The sequence below is a fragment of the Malaclemys terrapin genome, chromosome 13 (genome assembly GCF_027887155.1).
Source record: "Malaclemys terrapin pileata isolate rMalTer1 chromosome 13, rMalTer1.hap1, whole genome shotgun sequence".
Classification (NCBI taxonomy): Eukaryota; Metazoa; Chordata; order Testudines; family Emydidae; genus Malaclemys; species Malaclemys terrapin.
Window position 1 is genome coordinate 18,422,055 of NC_071517.1, and position 22,486 is coordinate 18,444,540.

The window sequence follows — 22,486 nt, forward strand, 5'->3', positions numbered from 1 at the left end:
CTGTGAGTCTGTCTGCCCAGGCTGGGAGGCTCACATCCAGCTGCTGTGTAGACATACCCCAGGAGACCCTGGGGTTGAATTTGAGCTACTAATCCAAGTTGACATGTTTTCACTGCTATTTTAACCTGAACAAAGAGCTTTTCTTTTGCAGTGTAGACATAACCTTAAGCAGCAGCATTTCTCCCTCTTCTAAACTCATGGGATGGGTCTGTACTAGACATTTTAATCTCAAACCTTTTTGTTACCAATTAACGGGTGGTAGCTAACACATTTACAAAGGCTGGCATGGACACTCCCCACATGTTTGTTCCAGGCTACCAACATTAAGTGTGGATTAGCTGAGTTAGCTCTTAGCAAGTGACTTTTTGAAACTCAGCAGGTGCAGATTGAACAGGCTTCGACCTTAATGTGTGTCAGACTGTACCTCGCTGGCGGTGCTTCTAGTATAAAACAGCTGCAAACCAGCAGAGAACCAGAACAACGAGCACTAGAATGATGGGAAAGTGATCTTTCTTGGTCTTCGGAATTTCTGGATCTGGAAAATAAACCAGGTGTGTTAATAAGGACTCAAAAACATTACGGTGACAACCAAAGCAGTAGCTTGTTTAAAGCAGTAATTCCCAGCAGGATGACTTGTGGGTCATATGGTACGGCAGATTTTGATGGCAACTTTTATGATCTTGTTTTCAGCTTACTTGGAGGAAATTTTTCAAATGTGCCTAAGTGATTTAAGAGCCTTGGTTGACTTCCAGTAAAACATAAGAAGCTACAGGCTAGATCCACAAAGAGATCCCGATTTCATAGGGACAGTCCCGATATTTGGGGCTTTTTTTTAGTATGGACTCCTATTACTCCGAACCCACTGTCCCGATTTTTTACACTTGCTATCTGGTCATCCTATCTCCATGTGGGATTCACAGCCGTGAACCCTCTCCTGGCATCAGATTTCTTGTACAAAATGCTCTGCCCACACTGCTTTGTGCTATAAAAAAACCTAGCATGTGAAGCAGACGCATGTGAGATATTATTCAAAAATCTCTGCTTTACCTGCCAACAACTAATCCTGGAACAATATGCTGGTGGTGCTCAATAATAATGGCATTAGAACTAGTACTCTGAGAACTGCCAGTCACCCCTTTCCAGCTGGGGAGCAAGAATTCTGCACATGACAACTGCTAACGTTTCATCATCAGGAGACGATTGATTTGTGGCTGAAACTCAAAGGGTACATCTACACTACAGGGGGGAGTCAATTTAAGATACGCAAATTCAGCTACGTGAATAGCGTAGCTGAATTCGACGTATTGCAGCCGACTTACCCCGCTGTGAGGACGGCGGCAAAATCGACTTCTGCGGCTTCCTGTTGACGGCGCTTACTCCCACCTCCGCTGGTGGAGTAAGAGCGTCGATCCCCGAGAGGTCGATTTCTACCCGCCGATTCAGGCGGGTAGTGTAGACCTAGCCAAAGTATTTCTGCTATATCTTATACCTGGGGTTGAAGTAAAACGAAGGTAATCAGTGACTGCTTTGTGGGCACGAATGCACTTGGTTTTGTTTCTCTTGGTGTGCACATCATACAGCACAGTGCAGCAATACTCGGAGGCAGTTAAGGTGGGTTTCTCATGGAGAGTGCTGGTAAGGCTGGTTAAACCACCTTCTGCTTCCTCAGATACCAGGCTTGCACTGCCCGTCAGGTTAGTCCCGTGACCATCGAACCAATGGATCTGCCTTTCTCGATGCCCTATAGATGACAGACAGGCGAGCTTTCTTCCGTTTCTAGTTAGGATAGGCTCAATTTCTGGAGCTGAAAGAAACACAGTGTTGATTATGGCTTGTGCAATATTCATTGCTTTTTGAGAGCCTGATCCTGCACCACTCAAATCATTGGATGCAGGATTGGGTCCACAACAACTGAATGATTTCTACCATTTGCAAGCAACTAGAGTCATCTGCATGTTGCTTTCCCTAGCGATTTCCTCAATGGGGTCCTAATTAACAGCTAACCTATGGGTCAAATTCAGCCTTGGCGTGTGTGGGTAACTCCTCTGAAGTTCAGTCGAGGAAGAATTGGCCCTAGAACTGTGTAACAACAGCCCTGGCTGGATTTCTGTGGGGACAGAGCTAAAGGATCTGGTGCTAGGGTGGGTTACAACTGCACCTTATACCATACTGGGGAAAAGGGAAAGTGACAATAAAAGAAAAGTGGATTGAGGAATCACTAAAGATTCTGGAGATGGCAGGGAGTTTATAAACAAAAACAGTTTCTGCCAGGTTGGTTTGGGTGTCTGTTTACACCTGATTGATTTCTCAGAAAGTCTCATTACGATCCCAGGTCAGACTTTCCACCACAGCTCTACCAATGCATCACAACCCTCTCTGGCAGCATTTATCTATTACTGTGCTGCTATCCATGGGCTAAATAGTGGCTTTGCCCTGGGCAAAAGCAGCATGTAGCTGCACTGATCGAGGAGCACACTTGGAACTCAGAGGCTCACAATCTGGTCCCCAGTTTCCTAAGGGCTCAAGGAAGAGAGAAGAGAGGGGGGATCTGATCCCCTGTGTGCCGTGAGTTTACCTGTAATCTCAAGGGTTATACATCCATCGTCTTCCCCAGCATCAGAATAAATATACCATTTATAACCTCCTTGATCAGTTGCTTTTACTTCCTGTATGTGTAATTCAGAAACGTTGTGTTGTAGCACCAACTGAATTCTTCCCTTTTCACTGGAATCCTTTCCTGTCCATGTGTTAATAAAAGTTTCTAAGCACGAGTTCTGTTTATTACAGTTTTCACAGCGCTTAACTACCACGTTTGTAATCTTCTTGCTGCCAATGCATGAAATTGCTGCCGTTTTGTTATATTCTGTCTTGACATCACTGCAAGTGAAGGTTGCAAGTTCTGAGGGGAGGCAGGGGGAAAAGGAACACAAATAAATTATTACTCAAGCAGAAATCATTAAGTGAAAAACAAACCTATTCGATATTTTAGCGATCAAACGCTTAAGTGGAGAAAACTTGTATCTATTAGAGACCATTTGGCCATATTCTGTCCCAAGTTATACCTGTGCAACCCTACATAAGCAAATATGTGTAACTGAGCATGGAATTTTAATTTGGGCTAAACTAATCTCTAATGTAATTCCACTGATGTCTGTGGCATTACACCTGGGGTGAATGTGCCCTAAGATGACAGACAACTGATGGCCAGCATTTAAGTCTACTTTATCCAAAGAGCATTTCCAGTGGAGGGAGTAGCACTGTTACTATATTAGCACATCTTAGTCTCAGCCTTAGTCTGGGATCTTGGGGCCCTGTAGAAAGGGATTCTACCAGGAGAGCCAAAGTGGAGCTTCCTTATTGGCTGAGCCGGTGGGAGTAGTGACCAGCCTGTCTGAGCTGCGTTTCAGAGTAGCAGTGTTTTGTGTTAGTCTGTATCTGCAAAAAGAACAGGAGTATTTGTGGCACCTTAGAGACTAACAAATTTATTAGAGCATAAGCTTTCGTGGACTACAGCCCACTTCTTCAGATGCAAATAGAATGGAACATATATTGAGGAGATGTATATATACACACACATACAGAGAGCATGAACAGCTGGGAGTTGTCTTACCAACTCTGAGAGGCCAATTAAGTAAGAGAAAAAAAAAACACTTTTGAAGTGATAATCAAGATAGCCCAGTACAGACAGTTTGATAAGAAGTGTGAGAATACTTACAAGGGGAGATAGATTCAATGTTTGTAATGGCTCAGCCATTCCCAGTCCTTATTCAATCCTGAGTTGATTGTATCTAGTTTGCATATCAATTCCAGCTCAGCAGTCTCTCGTTGGAGTCTGTTTTTGAAGTTTTTCTGTTGTAAAATAGCCACCCGCAGGTCTGTCATTGAATGACCAGACAGGTTAAAGTGTTCTCCCACTGGTTTTTGAGTATTATGATTCCTGATGTCAGATTTGTGTCCATTAATTCTTTTGCGTAGAGACTGTCCGGTTTAGCCAATGTACATGGCAGAGGGGCATTGCTGGCACATGATGGCATATATCACATTGGTAGATGTGCAGGTGAACGAGCCCCTGATGGTATGGCTGATGTGATTAGGTCCTATGATGATGTCACTTGAATAGATATGTGGACAGAGTTGGCATTGGGCTTTGTTACAAGGATAGGTTCCTGGGTCAGTGTTTTTGTTCAGTGATGTGTGGTTGCCTAGACACATGCCTAGAACCCTGACCAGGGGTATTCTATTTGCTACCCAAGATCCATGAACCTGGAAATCCTGGACGCCCGATCATCTCAGGCATTAGCACCCTAACATCAGGTTTGTCTGGTTATGTGGACTCTCTCCTCAGGCCCTACGCTACCAGCACTCCCAGCTATCTTCGAGACACCACTGACTTCCTGAGGAAACTACAATCCATCGGTGATCTTCCAGAAAACACCATCCTGGCACTATGGACGTAGAAGCCCTCTACACCAATATTCCACACAAAGATGGACTACAAGCTATCAGGAACAGTATCCCCGATAATGTCACAGCTAACCTGGTGGCTGAACTTTGTGACTTTGTCCTCACCCACAACTATTTCATATTTGGGGACAATATATACCTTCAAGTCAGCGGCACTGCTATGGGTACCCACAGTATGCCAACATTATTATGGCTGACTTAGAACACCGCTTCCTTAGCTCTTGTCCCCTAACGCCCCTACTCTACTAGCTCTACATTGATGACATTTTCATCATCTGGACCCATGGAAAAGAAGCCCTTGAGGAATTCCACCATGATTTCAATAATTTCCATCCCACCATCAACCTCAGCCTAGATCAATCCACACAAGCGGTCCATTTCCTGGACACTACTGTGCTAATAAGCGATGGTCACATAAATACCACCCTATACCAGAAACCTACTGACCGCTACACTTACCTACATGCCTCCAGCTTCCATCCAGGACACACCACACGATCCATTGTCTACAGCCAAGCTCTAAGATATAACCGCATTTGCTCCAATCCCTCAGACAGAGACAAGCACCTACAAGATCTCTATCAAGCATTCTTAAAACTACAATACCCACCTGCTGAAGTGAAAAAACAGATTGACAGAGCCAGACGAATACCCAGAAGTCACCTCCTACAAGACAAGCCCAACAAAGAAAGTAACAGAACACCACTAACTGTCATCTTCAGCCCCCAACTAAAATCTCTCCAGTGCATCATCAAAGATTTACAACCTATCCTGAAAGATGATCCCTCACTCTCACAGATCTTGGGAGACAGACCTGTCCTCGCTTACAGACAACCCCCCAACCTAAAACAAATACTCACCAGCAACCACACATCACTGAACAAAAACACTGACCCAGGAACCTATTCTTGTAACAAAGCCCGATGCCAACTCTGTCCACATATCTATTCAAATGACATCATCATAAGACCTAATCACATCAGCCATACCATCAGGGGCTCGTTCACTTGCACATCTACCAATGTGATATATGCCATCATGTGCCAGCAATGCCCCTCTGCCATGTACATTGGCCAAACCGGACAGTCTCTACGCAAAAGAATTAATGGACACAAATCTGACATCAGGAATCATAATACTCAAAAACCAGTGGGAGAACACTTTAACCTGTCTGGTCATTCAATGACAGACCTGCGGGTGGCTATTTTACAACAGAAAAACTTCAAAAACAGACTCCAACGAGAGACTGCTGAGCTGGAATTGATATGCAAACTAGATACAATCAATTTAGGATTGACTAAGGACTGGGAATGGCTGAGCCATTACAAACATTGAATCTATCTCCCCTTGTAAGTATTCTCACACTTTTTATCAAACTGTCTGTACTGGGCTATCTTGATTATCACTTCAAAAGTTGTTTTTTTCCTCTTACTTAATTGGCCTCTCAGAGTTGGTAAGACAACTCCCAGCTGTTCATGCTCTCTGTATGTGTGTACATATATTTCCTCAATATATGTTAGAAGTTGCACATTGGATACATGCCATTGTAGACAGTGTCATCAAACCATCCCCTCCATTAACTTCTCAAGCTCAGTCTTGAAGCCAGTTAGGTTCAAGACTGAGGCTGCTCCAGAACTTCACTTCTCTGATGATTAGAAACCTTCATCTAATTTCAACTCTAAACTTGTTGATGGCCAGTTTATATCCATTTGTTTTTGTGTCCCAATTGGTGCTTAACTTAAATAACTCCTCTCCCTCCCTGGTATTTATCCCTCTGATGCATTTACAGAGTGCAGTCTTCTCTCCCCTCAGCCTTCTTTTGGTTAGGCTAAACAAGCCAGGCTCTTTGAGTCTCCTCTCATAAGATAAGTTCTCCATTTCTCGGATCATCCTAGTAGCCCTTCTCGGCACCTGTTCCAGTTTGAATTCATCTTTCTTAAACGTGGGAGACCAGAATTGCACATAGTATTCCAGATGAGGTCTCAAAGGTGCCTTATATAACAGTACTAACACTTCCCTGTCTCTGTTAGAAGTACCTCTCTTGATGTGTCAAGGTCAGTAATGAAAATGTTAAATAAGATTGGTACTAAGACTGATCCCTGAAGAACTCCACTAGTAACCACCCTCCAGCCTGACAGTTCACCTTTCAGTATGACCCACTGTAGTCTCTCCTTTTATCAGTCCCTTATCCACCTTTCAGTTCTCATATCAATCCTCATCTTCTCCAATTTTGCTAATAATTTCCCACGTGGAACTGTATCAAATGCCTTCCTAAAATCCAGGTAGATTAGAACTACTGCATTTCCTTTGTCTAAAAAATCAGTTACCTTTTCAGAGAAGGCCTAACAGGCCTGTAGTTTCCTGGATCACGTTTTTCCCCTTTCCCTACACTGCAAGCCTGAATCATGTTGCTAACGGTGTCAGGCAGTAACCATAGTGGAACGACCAACCAGGAGCTTTTTACAGTGTAGGTGGGGCCTTACATGTGTCTTTATTCAAGTTACAAAACTTTGCATTCAACACTAACCACACTTAATATCAGTGCTCCTTAATGATATGCACCTACCTCTCTATTAACATCTTTCAGCCATAGACAGGTAGGAGCTGTTCCCAAGCCCCCTGCATGGCAGTTTTTAATTCTCTACCACACATTAAAAGGTCCCATGTTAGTGACTCTGGTTTATCTTTTTTTTTTTTATATCCCTTTTTATTGACAAATGGACACGAAAAGTACATTTCCTGCTGAACTTTGCTGGAGTAGCTTCACCTCCGGAGCCTCCTGAGATATGTAGCTAATCTGGATCTCTCTACCTAGGAGTGTTTTAGGTTACATTAGCATCCCGAAAGAAAACTCTAGCCCAGCTCCACATACAATAACTGATAGTCTGGAGCGGGAAGCAGAAAGTTCAGTCTAGTGAAATGATTTCCCCTAACAGCTATTGGCAATTCTAGCTGACTGCTATGATCTATATCATGGTCCAATTGTTTTATTTGTAGGTATCTGGTAGTGCACAATATGTTACCTTAAGGGCTGGATGGAAAATGAGGTCACTTGAAGGCATAGGTGCAAACACTCGGGGCCGAGTGTGACGTGTCACTCCCCCATTGTGCTGTTCTGGTGATGGGACCCTTCAGTGCTGCTGCAGGACTCATTAATTCATATTCCTGGTTCCCTCCTCACCATTTTTATTGAGGTATCTATTTCAAGGACAAGTAGATCTTGGCATTAATAAAAAGTTTAGTTAAGTGTGTGCCTGATTCTACTGGTCTGAATAAAACGCCCCACATGAAAACCTTGTAGAGCTGTCCAAATATTTCATACACATTTTGTGAAATCCACACAAAAGATACAGAACAGGCCACAATGTCTGTATAGGGTAGTATACGGCTCACAGATCAACGTCAGAGCTGGGAGAAATTGGTAAATGTTGGTCTGTGAAAATCCATGTACAATTTCTCATCAGTTCATTTTTGCAGGATCCCCTTTGCCTCTGGTTTCAGCCAGAATGAAGGTACATTGGCACTGCTGTGTGTAGGCAAAAAAGTTGGTGCTGCAGATCAGTGGTGAGAGCTGTGTGTGGGCCTAGGAATGGAACAGCTGTGCTGCAGGTCAGGGCTGAGGAGCACTGGCAAAGCTGTGTGCAGATTTAGTGGCAGAATAAGTAGATGTTGCAGGATGGGATTGAGATGCGTTAATGGAGCCTGTGGGAGAAGTTAGCGTAGGAAGCTGATGCTGGGCAAAGTCTGGCTCAGTCTTAAGGGAACCCTTTCCTGAGCACTGAATTCAAGTCCATGATTTTCATCAACGTGATAGGGAGGACATTGAAAGTGTTCCCAGAGATAAGAATCTGTACCGAAGGGTTTGAGCCATTCAGGAAAGAATGGACAATGTACAGACCTTTGCAGAATTAAAAATAAGAGCAAGAAGTAGCCAAGGGTAAGAAAAAGGCAGATCCAAGGTACAAAATCTCCAGTACTCTGCTGGAGTGTAGCAGAAAAAACACAGCCTGAAATGAGGGTAGTTGTACAGTGATAGAATGAAAACAAAGATAAAGATTACACAAGAGCCCAAGATAAACAACAAGAAGTCCGTACATAGGTCATGAAGGAGACAACTAATCTAAAGGCCCAGTATCCTGCAAAACACTTAAGCACATAAGCAACCTCACTTATGGGTGTACTCCTATTGAAGTCAACGGGTGAAATTACAAGTCCTGGGTTTAAGGGTTTGCTCCTCTTTGCTCCTCTCTCTGGCTCTAGGCTGGGTTGTCTAGTTAATTATTAGTTGGTGTTTTTGCTGTATGCTTCCCTGTTCAGGGGGTTTCTATCAGAGCCGTGATAATTTCCTTGCAACAAAATTTGACACAGAGAGTCTGCGATTTTTTTTATTTTTGTAAAGCTGGCACCTGTAAACTGAAATGGACCACAATTCCAGACACCTTTGAGTGCCTCTAAAATGATGGCTTTGTTCAGGCCAAATTAAGAGGTCACTCCAGTCATGGAGGCTAATCATTCCGCAAACCTGTGAGTAACAAAAAGACAGATGGGTAGTCTAGAGTTGAAAAAAAATATGGACTGTACCCAGATGGTAAGATTTCAAACACAAAGAATTGTTCATTTCCATTGGATTTAATAGCACTGTTCATTGGGGTTTGACATCAGCCAACTTGATTCTTTAAAATTTGACTCTAATTTGACTAGCTTCTGCTAGCCCACCTTTGAAATAGTATGTCCAGAAATGTTTGCTTAAATTCCTTTAAAGACGTTATAAGGACATTTCTGTTCCCTGGTTGATGATGCTTGTAAGGATCTTTATGAGTAATTCCTTAACTGAGCTCAGTGAAGTTAAGCATCTGCCTAATTTTTTTACAGGATCATGGCCAATAGACTGTTTAGGGGAAACGGTGAAATTGACTATGTACAAAATAAATACACTGAAAACACAGAGAAAATTTTTTTAAACTTTGTTCAGTGATAATAACTTTGTAAGAATAGTGGGTCCAAAATCTTCAGAGAAAAGTAAGATTGTTTTCACGTTACCAGCAGCCCTCTAAATAATGACATTTATTTATGTACAGCATCCTCCATAAACTTAAGTGCTGTGAAACAGAGAGGAACTTCCTTAGGAGTTGCTAGTAGCCTGAGACGGGAGGATAGAGCACCTTTAGCTTGCAAAGATTAAAAGTGCAAAATAACATACATTTTGTGCGTTGTTACTTGTTAACTGAACACAGTTCGCCCTCTGGTGGTTTAAAAGGAAAAGTACAGGAATTCCATTATTTATCATCAACAAATTCAGATGAAGAATAAATACGACTTATGTTTCTTATTTTCTGAGAGCTCGATGGATCTCAGGATAGTGATGGAGGATCCAGCAGCTTAGCACCTGAGTCACTGGTTCAAATCTCACCCAGGGTAGCAGTGCAGGGAAGTTATTAGAGTCTGAAAAATGTTCAGTGGTTTAGTGGTCACCAGGGTCAGGGACAGTCTAAGCCAGGGTCACATGGCATCAGAATCAGCGACAGAACCCAAGTGTCCCCACTGCCAACCCCCTTCCTTGACTAGATTGAGCTGCCTCCCCGTGCTGCCCAGTCATCATCCAAATGCATTTGCTGTGTAGTACATTGGGTTCTTCTTTCGGCAAAAGGCCGGTGGTGAGGGGTTGTTTTGTTGCTGGTGAAAAGGAGATAAAACAGGATGAGAAGGGGACGGGAATTCTAAAAGCTGCAAATTAAGTTTATACCCAGGAAATTTATGTCACCTCTTCTGCTCTGATAGAATAATACCAAAACGCTGGACATCTACAGCAACTTTCACCTCAGGAGCTCAGACATCTGAGACGCCTGATGGGCTCCCTCCAGAAAACAGCTGTCTGCCTCCTGTTCCTGTTTGTTTTTTCAAGTGCGTCCCACAGCAGTAAGTCACCTCATTTTACTGCATTTACCTCTCATCACACAATAATATGTTTTTTATGCTCCAAGGAGAAAGCTGAACTGTTCACAATTAAAACCAGCAACCCAATGAGCTTGGGCGAGGGCAAGGAGGAAACCAAGTTAGGCTACTTAGAAAGAACTAAAGCTAGAGTCTTTCGCAGAGAGGGATCAGCAGCCTGGCAAGAAGAGACATTACAGTACTGATAGTCTAAAGGGAGACTGCAAACCACAGCATCGCCTCTTCCCTCTAGCTCCACTCCCACCACAACCAGTGTGGTTTGGAATCAGCCAGCAGGTCGGTTTTAGAGCACTCGCTATATCCCATTTGTCTCCTGTGAGCTCTGCAGAGTGACACGCAGCTCAGAAAGAACAGGAGTACTTGTGGCACCTTAGAGACTAACAAATTTATTAGAGCATAAGCTTTCGTGGGCTACAGTCCACTTCTTCGGATGCATATAGAATGGAACATATATTGAGGAAATATATGTACACACATACAGAGAGCATGAACAGCTGGGAGTTGTCTTACCAACTCTGAGAGGCCAATTAAGTAAGAGGAAAAAAACAACTTTTGAAGTGATAATCAAGATAGCCCAGTACAGACAGTTTGATAAAAAGTGTGAGAATACTTACAAGGGGAGATAGATTCAATGTTTGTAATGGCTCAGCCATTCCCAGTCCTTAGTCAATCCTAAATTGATTGTATCTAGTTTGCATATCAATTCCAGCTCAGCAGTCTCTCGTTGGAGTCTGTTTTTGAAGTTTTTCTGTTGTAAAATAGCCACCCGCAGGTCTGTCATTGAATGACCAGACAGGTTAAAGTGTTCTCCCACTGGTTTTTGAGTATTATGATTCCTGATGTCAGATTTGTGTCCATTAATTCTTTTGCGTAGAGACTGTCCGGTTTGGCCAATGTACATGGCAGAGGGGCATTGCTGGCACATGATGGCATATATCACATTGGTAGATGTGCAAGTGAACGAGCCCCTGATGGTATGGCTGATGTGATTAGGTCTTATGATGATGTCATTTGAATAGATATGTGGACAGAGTTGGCATCGGGCTTTGTTACAAGAATAGGTTCCTGGGTCAGTGTTTTTGTTCAGTGATGTGTGGTTGCTGGTGAGTATTTGTTTTAGGTTGGGGGGTTGTCTGTAAGCGAGGACAGGTCTGTCTCCCAAGATCTGTGAGAGTGAGGGATCATCTTTCAGGATAGGTTGTAAATCTTTGATGATGCACTGGAGAGATTTTAGTTGGGGGCTGAAGATGACAGTTAGTGGTGTTCTGTTACTTTCTTTGTTGGGCTTGTCTTGTAGGAGGTGACTTCTGGGTATTCGTCTGGCTCTGTCAATCTGTTTTTTCACTTCAGCAGGTGGGTATTGTAGTTTTAAGAATGCTTGATAGAGATCTTGTAGGTGCTTGTCTCTGTCTGAGGGATTGGAGCAAATGCGGTTATATCTTAGAGCTTGGCTGTAGACAATGGATCGTGTGGTGTGTCCTGGATGGAAGCTGGAGGCATGTAGGTAAGTGTAGCGGTCAGTAGGTTTCTGGTATAGGGTGGTATTTATGTGACCATCGCTTATTAGCACAGTAGTGTCCAGGAAATGGACCGCTTGTGTGGATTGATCTAGGCTGAGGTTGATGGTGGGATGGAAATTATTGAAATCATGGTGGAATTCCTCAAGGGCTTCTTTTCCATGGGTCCAGATGATGAAAATGTCATCAATGTAGAGCTAGTAGAGTAGGGGCGTTAGGGGACAAGAGCTAAGGAAGCGGTGTTCTAAGTCAGCCATAATAATGTTGGCATACTGTGGGTACCCATAGCAGTGCCGCTGACTTGAAGGTATATATTGTCCCCAAATATGAAATAGTTGTGGGTGAGGACAAAGTCACAAAGTTCAGCCACCAGGTTAGCTGTGACATTATCGGGGATACTGTTCCTGATAGCTTGTAGTCCATCTTTGTGTGGAATATTGGTGTAGAGGGCTTCTACGTCCATAGTGCCAGGATGGTGTTTTCTGGAAGATCACCGATGGATTGTAGTTTCCTCAGGAAGTCAGTGGTGTCTCGAAGATAGCTGGGAGTGCTGGTAGCGTAGGGCCTGAGGAGAGAGTCCACATAACCAGACAAACCTGATGTTAGGGTGCTAATGCCTGAGATGATCGGGCGTCCAGGATTTCCAGGTTCATGGATCTTGGGTAGCAAATAGAATACCCCTGGTCAGGGTTCTAGGCATGTGTCTAGGCAACCACACATCACTGAACAAAAACACTGACCCAGGAACCTATCCTTGTAACAAAGCCCAATGCCAACTCTGTCCACATATCTATTCAAGTGACATCATCATAGGACCTAATCACATCAGCCATACCATCAGGGGCTCGTTCACCTGCACATCTACCAATGTGATATATGCCATCATGTGCCAGCAATGCCCCTCTGCCATGTACATTGGCTAAACCGGACAGTCTCTACGCAAAAGAATTAATGGACACAAATCTGACATCAGGAATCATAATACTCAAAAACCAGTGGGAGAACACTTTAACCTGTCTGGTCATTCAATGACAGACCTGCGGGTGGCTATTTTACAACAGAAAAACTTCAAAAACAGACTCCAACGAGAGACTGCTGAGCTGGAATTGATATGCAAACTAGATACAATCAACTCAGGATTGAATAAGGACTGGGAATGGCTGAGCCATTACAAACATTGAATCTATCTCCCCTTGTAAGTATTCTCACACTTCTTATCAAACTGTCTGTACTGGGCTATCTTGATTATCACTTCAAAAGTGTTTTTTTTTTCTCTTACTTAATTGGCCTCTCAGAGTTGGTAAGACAACTCCCAGCTGTTCATGCTCTCTGTATGTGTGTGTATATATACATCTCCTCAATATATGTTCCATTCCATACATTGGCACTGCTGTGTGTAGGCAAAAAAGTTGGTGCTGCAGATCAGTGGTGAGAGCTGTGTGTGGGCCTAGGAATGGAACAGCTGTGCTGCAGGTCAGGGCTGAGGAGCACTGGCAAAGCTGTGTGCAGATTTAGTGGCAGAATAAGTAGATGTTGCAGGATGGGATTGAGATGCGTTAATGGAGCCTGTGGGAGAAGTTAGCGTAGGAAGCTGATGCTGGGCAAAGTCTGGCTCAGTCTTAAGGGAACCCTTTTCTGAGCACTGAATTCAAGTCCATGATTTTCATCAACGTGATAGGGAGGACATTGAAAGTGTTCCCAGAGATAAGAATCTGTACCGAAGGGTTTGAGCCATTCAGGAAAGAATGGACAATGTACAGACCTTTGCAGAATTAAAAATAAGAGCAAGAAGTAGCCAAGGGTAAGAAAAAGGCAGATCCAAGGTACAAAATCTCCAGTACTCTGCTGGAGTGTAGCAGAAAAAACACAGCCTGAAATGAGGGTAGTTGTACAGTGATAGAATGAAAACAAAGATAAAGATTACACAAGAGCCCAAGATAAACAACAAGAAGTCCGTACATAGGTCATGAAGGAGACAACTAATCTAAAGGCCCAGTATCCTGCAAAACACTTAAGCACATAAGCAACCTCACTTATGGGTGTACTCCTATTGAAGTCAACGGGTGAAATTACAAGTCCTGGGTTTAAGGGTTTGCTCCTCTTTGCTCCTCTCTCTGGCTCTAGGCTGGGTTGTCTAGTTAATTATTAGTTGGTGTTTTTGCTGTATGCTTCCCTGTTCAGGGGGTTTCTATCAGAGCCGTGATAATTTCCTTGCAACAAAATTTGACACAGAGAGTCTGCGATTTTTTTTATTTTTGTAAAGCTGGCACCTGTAAACTGAAATGGACCACAATTCCAGACACCTTTGAGTGCCTCTAAAATGATGGCTTTGTTCAGGCCAAATTAAGAGGTCACTCCAGTCATGGAGGCTAATCATTCCGCAAACCTGTGAGTAACAAAAAGACAGATGGGTAGTCTAGAGTTGAAAAAAAATATGGACTGTACCCAGATGGTAAGATTTCAAACACAAAGAATTGTTCATTTCCATTGGATTTAATAGCACTGTTCATTGGGGTTTGACATCAGCCAACTTGATTCTTTAAAATTTGACTCTAATTTGACTAGCTTCTGCTAGCCCACCTTTGAAATAGTATGTCCAGAAATGTTTGCTTAAATTCCTTTAAAGACGTTATAACGACATTTCTGTTCCCTGGTTGATGCTTGTAAGGATCTTTATGAGTAATTCCTTAACTGAGCTCAGTGAAGTTAAGCATCTGCCTAATTTTTTTACAGGATCATGGCCAATAGACTGTTTAGGGGAAACGGTGAAATTGACTATGTACAAAATAAATACACTGAAAACACAGAGAAAATTTTTTTAAACTTTGTTCAGTGATAATAACTTTGTAAGAATAGTGGGTCCAAAATCTTCAGAGAAAAGTAAGATTGTTTTCACGTTACCAGCAGCCCTCTAAATAATGACATTTATTTATGTACAGCATCCTCCATAAACTTAAGTGCTGTGAAACAGAGAGGAACTTCCTTAGGAGTTGCTAGTAGCCTGAGACGGGAGGATAGAGCACCTTTAGCTTGCAAAGATTAAAAGTGCAAAATAACATACATTTTGTGCGTTGTTACTTGTTAACTGAACACAGTTCGCCCTCTGGTGGTTTAAAAGGAAAAGTACAGGAATTCCATTATTTATCATCAACAAATTCAGATGAAGAATAAATACGACTTATGTTTCTTATTTTCTGAGAGCTCGATGGATCTCAGGATAGTGATGGAGGATCCAGCAGCTTAGCACCTGAGTCACTGGTTCAAATCTCACCCAGGGTAGCAGTGCAGGGAAGTTATTAGAGTCTGAAAGCCTCTGCTTTCCTGGGGGTTGACAGAGACCCCAGAAGATCACCAGTTAAATATGGAGGCTGCTATTAGCCTTTTAAAAGGTAACTTGCTCCAAATTTCAGACCCCCTTCAGTAGTAGCAGAATCAGACTTGCTGAAGAATTCAGCGATTGTTGAATTCCTCACACTCTAGTCTAAGTACCTGCTAGCTGTGAGACTCAATCCATAAACACCATATGACAAATGGAAAATACTAAACAAAATGTGAGCTATTGAAGACAACAAGGAAGTCGAGCCAACAAAAAATAACCAGCCCCAGAAAAGCCTTCCTTGAATTGCCACGCCAAGTCTGCAGCTTCGCTCTGGCAATCCTAGCTGGATTTATATTCACTTTAAGGGTCATTCCTGCTGAGTTACATCTGAAATGAATTGGGACCCATTAACTCAACTGCAGAAAACACTTTTCCTTGTCAATCACACTACAAAAGGAAGCGTGCACGATGACGGGAAAGGACAACACACAACATGGCTCTGAGACAAACAAAACAGCGAAATCGGCAATTAACTGGGGTGACGGGATTCTGTGGGGAAGCTGTATTAGACTCCGTGGAAAAGAATGCAAAATCAACCAAATATTTTAAAGCACATTTGCTCAAACCACTGGATATTACTCAAGAGTTGTTTACTGCTTGCAGCCTTTAAAGTGAATTTAAAAGAAAAAGAGATGAGGCTGTGTGGAAAGTTAATTTCAAGTCAATACATCCCTGCAGGGCCATCCCTAGCTGTTTTGGTGCCCTAAGCAGCCCCTCCGCTGGGAAGCTGTGTGAGGCCCCGGCCCCCAGGACTCCGGGGGGGGGGGGGCAGGGGAGAAGACTGCCTGGCGACTTCCTACGGGAAGTGGAATGACCCGCGTCGCCGGTGATTGCTGGGGGGGAGGTTTCCCTTTCCCTCCAAGCCTGGAAGCCAGGGAAGCGGAGCAGGCTGGGGCCTGGCCAGTCCACTTCCCGCAGGAAGTGGCCAGCCCCAGCCAGTCGGCCTGGGGTAGGGTTACCATATTTCAGCAAGCAAAAAAGAGGACGGGAGGAGCCCCGCCCTAGCCCTGCCCCTGTACTGCCCTAGCCCTGCCCCTGCCCCTCCCACTTCCCGCCCCCCTCAGAACCCCCAACCCTCCCCCCGCTCCTTGTCCCCTGACTGCCCCCTCCTGGGACCCCTGCTCTTAACTGCCCTCCAGAACCCCAGCCCCTACCTAAGCCTCCCTGTTCCTTATCCCCTAACTGCCTCCTCCTGAGACCACCCCCCAGCCTAACTGCCCCACAGTATATATGACAAATAGCATCAGTATGATGGGGACACTCACCTGAAGATTAAAATTCTGGATGTGTTATAATGATTCAGGACCTGTCTACCTGCTTTGCCCCTTGTATGGTTATTCATACCTGTGTAAAGTGGCTGTCAGATGGGACCATTTTATAGGGTAACATTTTTTTACCCACTTTGCACAGGTATAAATGGTGCAATGACAGGAGAGAATCATGCAAAAGTTTTGCTGAGCAGCACTCAAATGCAGAACATTTGTAGCACACCTGTTTCACAGGTTGTGTCTTCACTGCAAAACAAGGTTGTGTGTTTTTACATGGTTAGCAATCTCAATGTAAACACCTACTGTAATTTTTAACTCATATAGTTAGTTGACGTAAATCCCAGGTCAGGGGTGTTTGACCTCAACTAATTACAAAGAGAGGTAAAACTACAGTGTCTTGCGTGTAGAATTAACTATCTCAAAGTACAAAACAACATAAAAATATTTTGCAATGAATATGTAGCCTTAGTCTCATCTCGTGGCAGACAAAAGCAATCTCTGTGGGATCAAAACATTTGGGAAAATACTCAAGGTTGCAGAGAATTGTTTGCATATCCTAAGCAACCTGCATAGAACACAAGCAACAAGGAACTTCCTTATACAGCATATGTTCTAGAAGCGTGAGCTGCTCAGCTGATGATTTAGATTTTCAATACAAATTCCTAACTGTTTAAACTGGAAACCACAAGCTTTGTAATGGGAAAAAACAATGTGGCTGTCACCTGTTCAGACCTAGGAAAAGAATAACCTAGTACAGTACCTGAAAGCTGACAAGCATCCAAAACAAGTTTTCGATCCCTGACTGCTTCGTTCCCTCGTAAAGTCACTTCCAGCAGCTGGGAATCTTGCAAGAGGAGGACTTCAGCTGTAAGCTATAAGCTTTCCCACTCCAGTTTATTCTGCAGCTGCTTCGGCCCATGGGGTTGTTTTCAGAGCCTGGCAGGTGCGTGGAAGCTGGGATTTTCCTGCTTTGTGCTGTTTACCCTTAAACTCAGGGTACAAAATGAAATGAAAGCACTGGATTTCCCATTGTAACTCCAAGGAACTTTCACTTTCATTCCGATAGCCAGCACTTTTACCTAATTAAATATGGACTGTTACTATCTTTCAATGCTGGATACAGGTAGAGGAATTAGAAATCATTGTACAGGTCAAGAAAAGGTGAGGCTATGCCAGTGGTTGTCGAGTTGTGGGAAGGACACAACCGCGGCAAAAAGGGAGAAATGACTCGGTCGTAATTAAGCACATTATCTGTATTTGTAGAACTAGTTCTTACATGAGTGCTTGGCTGGTGCCATAACTTTAAGCAGTGGGGGAATAACAGTAGGGTGGACTGAACCCAGACTGGAGCTCAGACTAGGACCCCTATTCCCTGGGGCCTCTTTCTAGCTCTGCCACTGATTGGCTGTGTGACTCTGGGTAAGTCTAGTGAACTTCCCTGAGTCTCAGGTTCTCTATTTGTAAAATGATGCTCACCAGCCATGGCAGAACGATTTGAGATCTACTGATGAGCAGCACTATCTATACAAGTATTGTTATTGTTTAAATGGAAACAGTATGTAGCATTATTCTGCAATGTCCTCTTGAGGGAGGGAGTGCAGCTCGATGGGTCTGAGCAGTGACTCCTGGGTTCTATTCCTTATTGCCTCACACTCTGTCATGTGGCCTTTGCATGCTTCAGTTTACCCATCTCTAAAATGGTTCACAAAGGTATTGGGAGGCTGCATTCCTTACTCAAGTGAAATACTAAGGGACCCAAGCAGAATCATCCCCAGTGTTTGTAAAGTGCTTTGAGATCCCTGGAGGAAAAGCTAAGCATTAACTACTACTGACATCAGTGAGGGAGAGGGGTGTGTATCGATTTCTAGAAAGACAAATAACAAACCAGTAGAGGCTCAGGCACAGCAGTCTCTCCGGCAGTGCTTTGGGCTGCCAGCGTATGGTTTGAACCAAATGTTTCTTGTGGATCTCAGCTGCGTCCCAGACCAATGAAACCTTCCGAGGCAGCATGCAGGGAGTGGGAATGGGATGAGGGATTCATGCAAAGCGTAGACTCAGAACACATGTTGCTCTGCTCTCCTGCCTACTGTTTGCACTGCCACATTTATGTACAGCAAGAGTCTATAGAACTAACTCGGATAACTCATCCTTAATATTAGAGATGAGTCAGAAGCAAAAGGTCAGATCCAAACACTACCGACTCTGGAGAAGTTCAGTTCTGCCTCTGGACGCTATATTTGTTCTTCATTGTCCATTTCTACTTAATATGATGTTTACGGTTTATGTTTGGTTTGCTTATTACAACTTAATGCCAGGGCCGTCTTTAGGATTTATGGGGCCCTACACTGTACCCCTATGCCCAACGTTCTCTTACCAACACAAATGTAAGTTTACAGTGTTGGAAAACTTGCCACATGCACTTTATTCAAACCAGTTTAAACAAATTAAGCACCTATAATGCTGATGGACTATGTCCCCACCCCCTACCCCATTGCTGACAGGCAGCAAAGGATAGCGAACCGCCCTGATGGTGGGGGGCATGGGGCAGGGGGAAGTGGGTCTCCAGTTGCTCCTCGGGGCCTGGGCCGAGGTGGCTTACCTGGAACAAGGAGCACCCACTGATCAGGGTGTATGTCCACTGGGTGATGGTGACGCCTCCTGCCCAGCGTGGTCCGGGAACTCCATGCTTCCCGGCCTCCGCATTTGAATAATGGCAGGGTCGGAGCGGGCACCCGGGGCAGGAGGGGGAGCTGCATGTGCAGCACCCTCCCACCAGCGCTGGCCCAAGCCCGGCAGGGGCCTGAGAGTGCAGGGAGGAGGTGGGGGCCATGCTACGGGGGAGCCCAGCTGTCCGCAGCGTGGCAACCAGAAACCCCCGGGCCTGGCGCTGAGCTGAGCCTCCCTCACAGCACCAAGTGGTACAAGCCCCTGGGGCCAGAGTGGAGCCGCGGAGGCTGAGAGCTCCTCTCCACCCCCGTCACTAGCAGGAGTCCTCAGCTGACAGCCAACTGGCCGAGAGGAGCAAGTGGGCAGGGGCGGGGGGGAGGGAGAGGGCAGCCCAGGGCCCTCTGTCTGAGAGCAGCCGGAGGGAGGGGTTGGGCCGGAGAGGAACCAGCGCTACGGCTGCTTGGCTTCGGTGCGCATGGAGCATTGGGTCAGGCCAGTGCATGGCACCCTGGGCATCCGCCCTGGCCGCCCACCACAAAAACGCCATCCCTGATCCTGGTGGTGCCCCAAATTTTCTGGTGCCCTACACAGCCGCATATGCTGCGTATGCCTAAGAACGGCCCTGCTTAATTCATTTTAAGAAGGGTAAAGAAGGTGACTTAGAAGGATCGTACAGGAGAACTCACAATCCTTTTAGATAGAGAATATCCATTAAATGGACGTATTTTAGTGGTGGTGGCAGTAGAGAGGTTTCTTACTATCTGTAATAGTTGTTATACTGTCTCATAAGAGCTTCAGCCCAACTTTTTGTATCAGGCCTTCACTCAGCCATCTGCTATTGGTCCATTTCACATGCCCCCTTTTTGCTTCAAAGGAGGCATCACAGAAAATGCCGGGCACTTGCCTTGGGTGGACATCACTGCTGTACAGGAAGTGGAGAGCCCTTTCTTCTACAGACACTTGAATGCCATTTGCCTTGGTCATGTTCTGGGTTTTCAGCCCTTCATCCTCCAGAAATAGATAAATTAAATTTCATGTGATTTACTCTGTGTATAGGGCAGTGGTGATGGGGGATGTTTAGATGAAACCCAACTAACCAGCATCCCATCCCATCTGAACGGACATTCACTGCCCTATCACACTGTTTCCCCCAGTGCCTTTGGCCCTTCTTCTGATACTGTACAATGTGCTGCATGTCAGTTAGCTACCTAGCTGCTACCCTCTTCCTCCCCCAAGATGGCTGCACTTCATTGGTATTGTGTGTACCCCTAGTTCACGAAGCCCTCTGGTATCTTTCTGAGTGAAACGAGCCATAAAACTGCAAAATAGGATGATCTAATCTGTTTGCCATCCTGAAAGTGAAAGCACATTTATCTTGAACTCGATCATTCATATTAGCCTGGCTCATTTATAACAAGCTATTTGTGACTGATAAACAAAGGGATATAAAGTGTTTCCAGTAACTCAGCCCATGTGATTTTTTTTAAAACCCATAAAGTGGCAGTAGTGAACACAAGCTTCCAAAGGCTAAAGTTACTCTGACTGTGTTTACCAGTTTCAGTAGAGTGGCGGTCTAGGGTTTAGTAATGCAAGCAGGAACCAATTAGAAAAAAAACAACTAACTAACCCAAGATATTGCTAGGCAGACTAGAAATGGTATAGGTCAGCACTCCAGGTATCCATGAATTTCAGTTGTCATTTTGCATACTGAGCATTTTAAATCTTCTTTCAGAGCTTTAATTAAACTAAATGGGACAAAAGTCCTACCTAGTGTAAGTCCACTGGCTTCAATCGATGGAAAAATTTGAACTGCTCAGACACATGGGAAACAATCAGGGCTATTAAGTCATATACGTGCACTTCGATTTACTTTCTCATATTACAAGAACAACATAACATTCAATGTACTTGAAAGGCATCACATTGAGGTTATAACTTTTTTATGCAAAAAGAATGATTAACCTGTGAAACTCATTGACTCAAGGATATAATTGAGGCCAAGATCTTAGTGGGACACAAAAAAAACCAGACATTTATATAGATAACGAGTTACAGAGTTACATTAGCTAGGAAAATATTGTTAAGCTCTATAACGTGGAGCTGTGCAGGAACTGGAATTTCCATTTTGTGAGAAATTCTCCTATTTCAGAATTTGTTTTCATGACGAGTCAGAATAAAATGTCGAGTTTTGAAGCATCCCATGATTTTCAAAAATATTTGTTTTGAGATCAATTGAACCATTTCATTTCAGTTTTTACTTTTTAGATTTTTAATTTTTTTCTAACACATTTCAAAATGAAAATTTTTTGAAATGAAAAATCAAAACATTTGGTTCCAAAAATGTTGAAATTGAATTAAATTAAAATTAAATTTCATCAAAATCAACATATTCTTGCAGAAAAGAGCAGCTCTACTAGAATCCCTTATGCTTCTGGGCAGAAATCAATCACTTCTGATGGGGGTCAAGAAAGAACTTCACCTAACGGTTGGTTATTCCATAATTGTACAGTCTGGTGTTTCTTGCACCTTCCTTTGAAGCATCTGTTACTGGCCACTCTGAGAAAGATGTTATCGTTACATATTTTAGTTAATTAACCAGTTACCTCAACTAGTTTCTCACTGGTCTTTGGATCTCTATTCCTTAGAGAATATACAGACTAAAGAATTATTTTAAACTTATGCAAGCATAGACTCAAAACACATGATGCCCTGTTCTCGTGCCTGCTGTTTGCACTGCCACGTTTATGTACAGCAAGAGATGATAGAAAAAGAAATCCTGGAAAGCCATTTCTGGACTCTAATCTGGTTCAATGTGCTGTGGAGACGGAAGAGTGGCAAAGAGTGGTGGATTTAAGTAATAATGGTGGATTCCATTAGAAAGATTCTGCCACGTTTCAAAGTGCCTTATTGTACGGTCATATTCTGAGGCAAATGGGCCCAGATCCTCAAAGGCATTTAGTTGCATAACCTGAACTGATTTCATTGATTTAGGATCCTAAATACCTTGGAGGATCTGGCCCACAGTTGCTAATTCCTAGCATGTAGTACTAGCATCCCAAGTGGGCCCCTGAGACAGACACTGACTCAACATGGTTGTGTATCCACCAGCAGAAGGCAGAGGATTGAAAAAGAAATCCCAAGCTGGGAGTCGCTGCTTGGGAAGTTTGGGGATGAACACACCTTGAGTGGAACAGGGAGGCTGGAGAGTTTGGTCTAGAACACGAGATGTGGGAGTCCTG

The 22,486-nt window shown here is 43.8% G+C and overlaps 1 protein-coding gene across 1 annotated transcript in view; it reads right to left on the minus strand.

The window, feature by feature from the left end:
- LOC128847877 (uncharacterized) overlaps nucleotides 1-22,486 on the minus strand; it is a 33,212-nt gene that overhangs the window by 5,634 nt on the left and 5,092 nt on the right. The window contains exons 3-5 of the mRNA XM_054047610.1: nucleotides 2,576-2,899; nucleotides 1,320-1,804; nucleotides 425-535 (exon numbers count right to left, since the gene is read on the minus strand). Of these exons, the coding sequence (XP_053903585.1) occupies nucleotides 1,440-1,804; nucleotides 2,576-2,899 (689 nt within the window). The 3' untranslated portion in view covers nucleotides 425-535; nucleotides 1,320-1,439. The remainder of the gene's footprint in view (nucleotides 1-424; nucleotides 536-1,319; nucleotides 1,805-2,575; nucleotides 2,900-22,486) is intronic.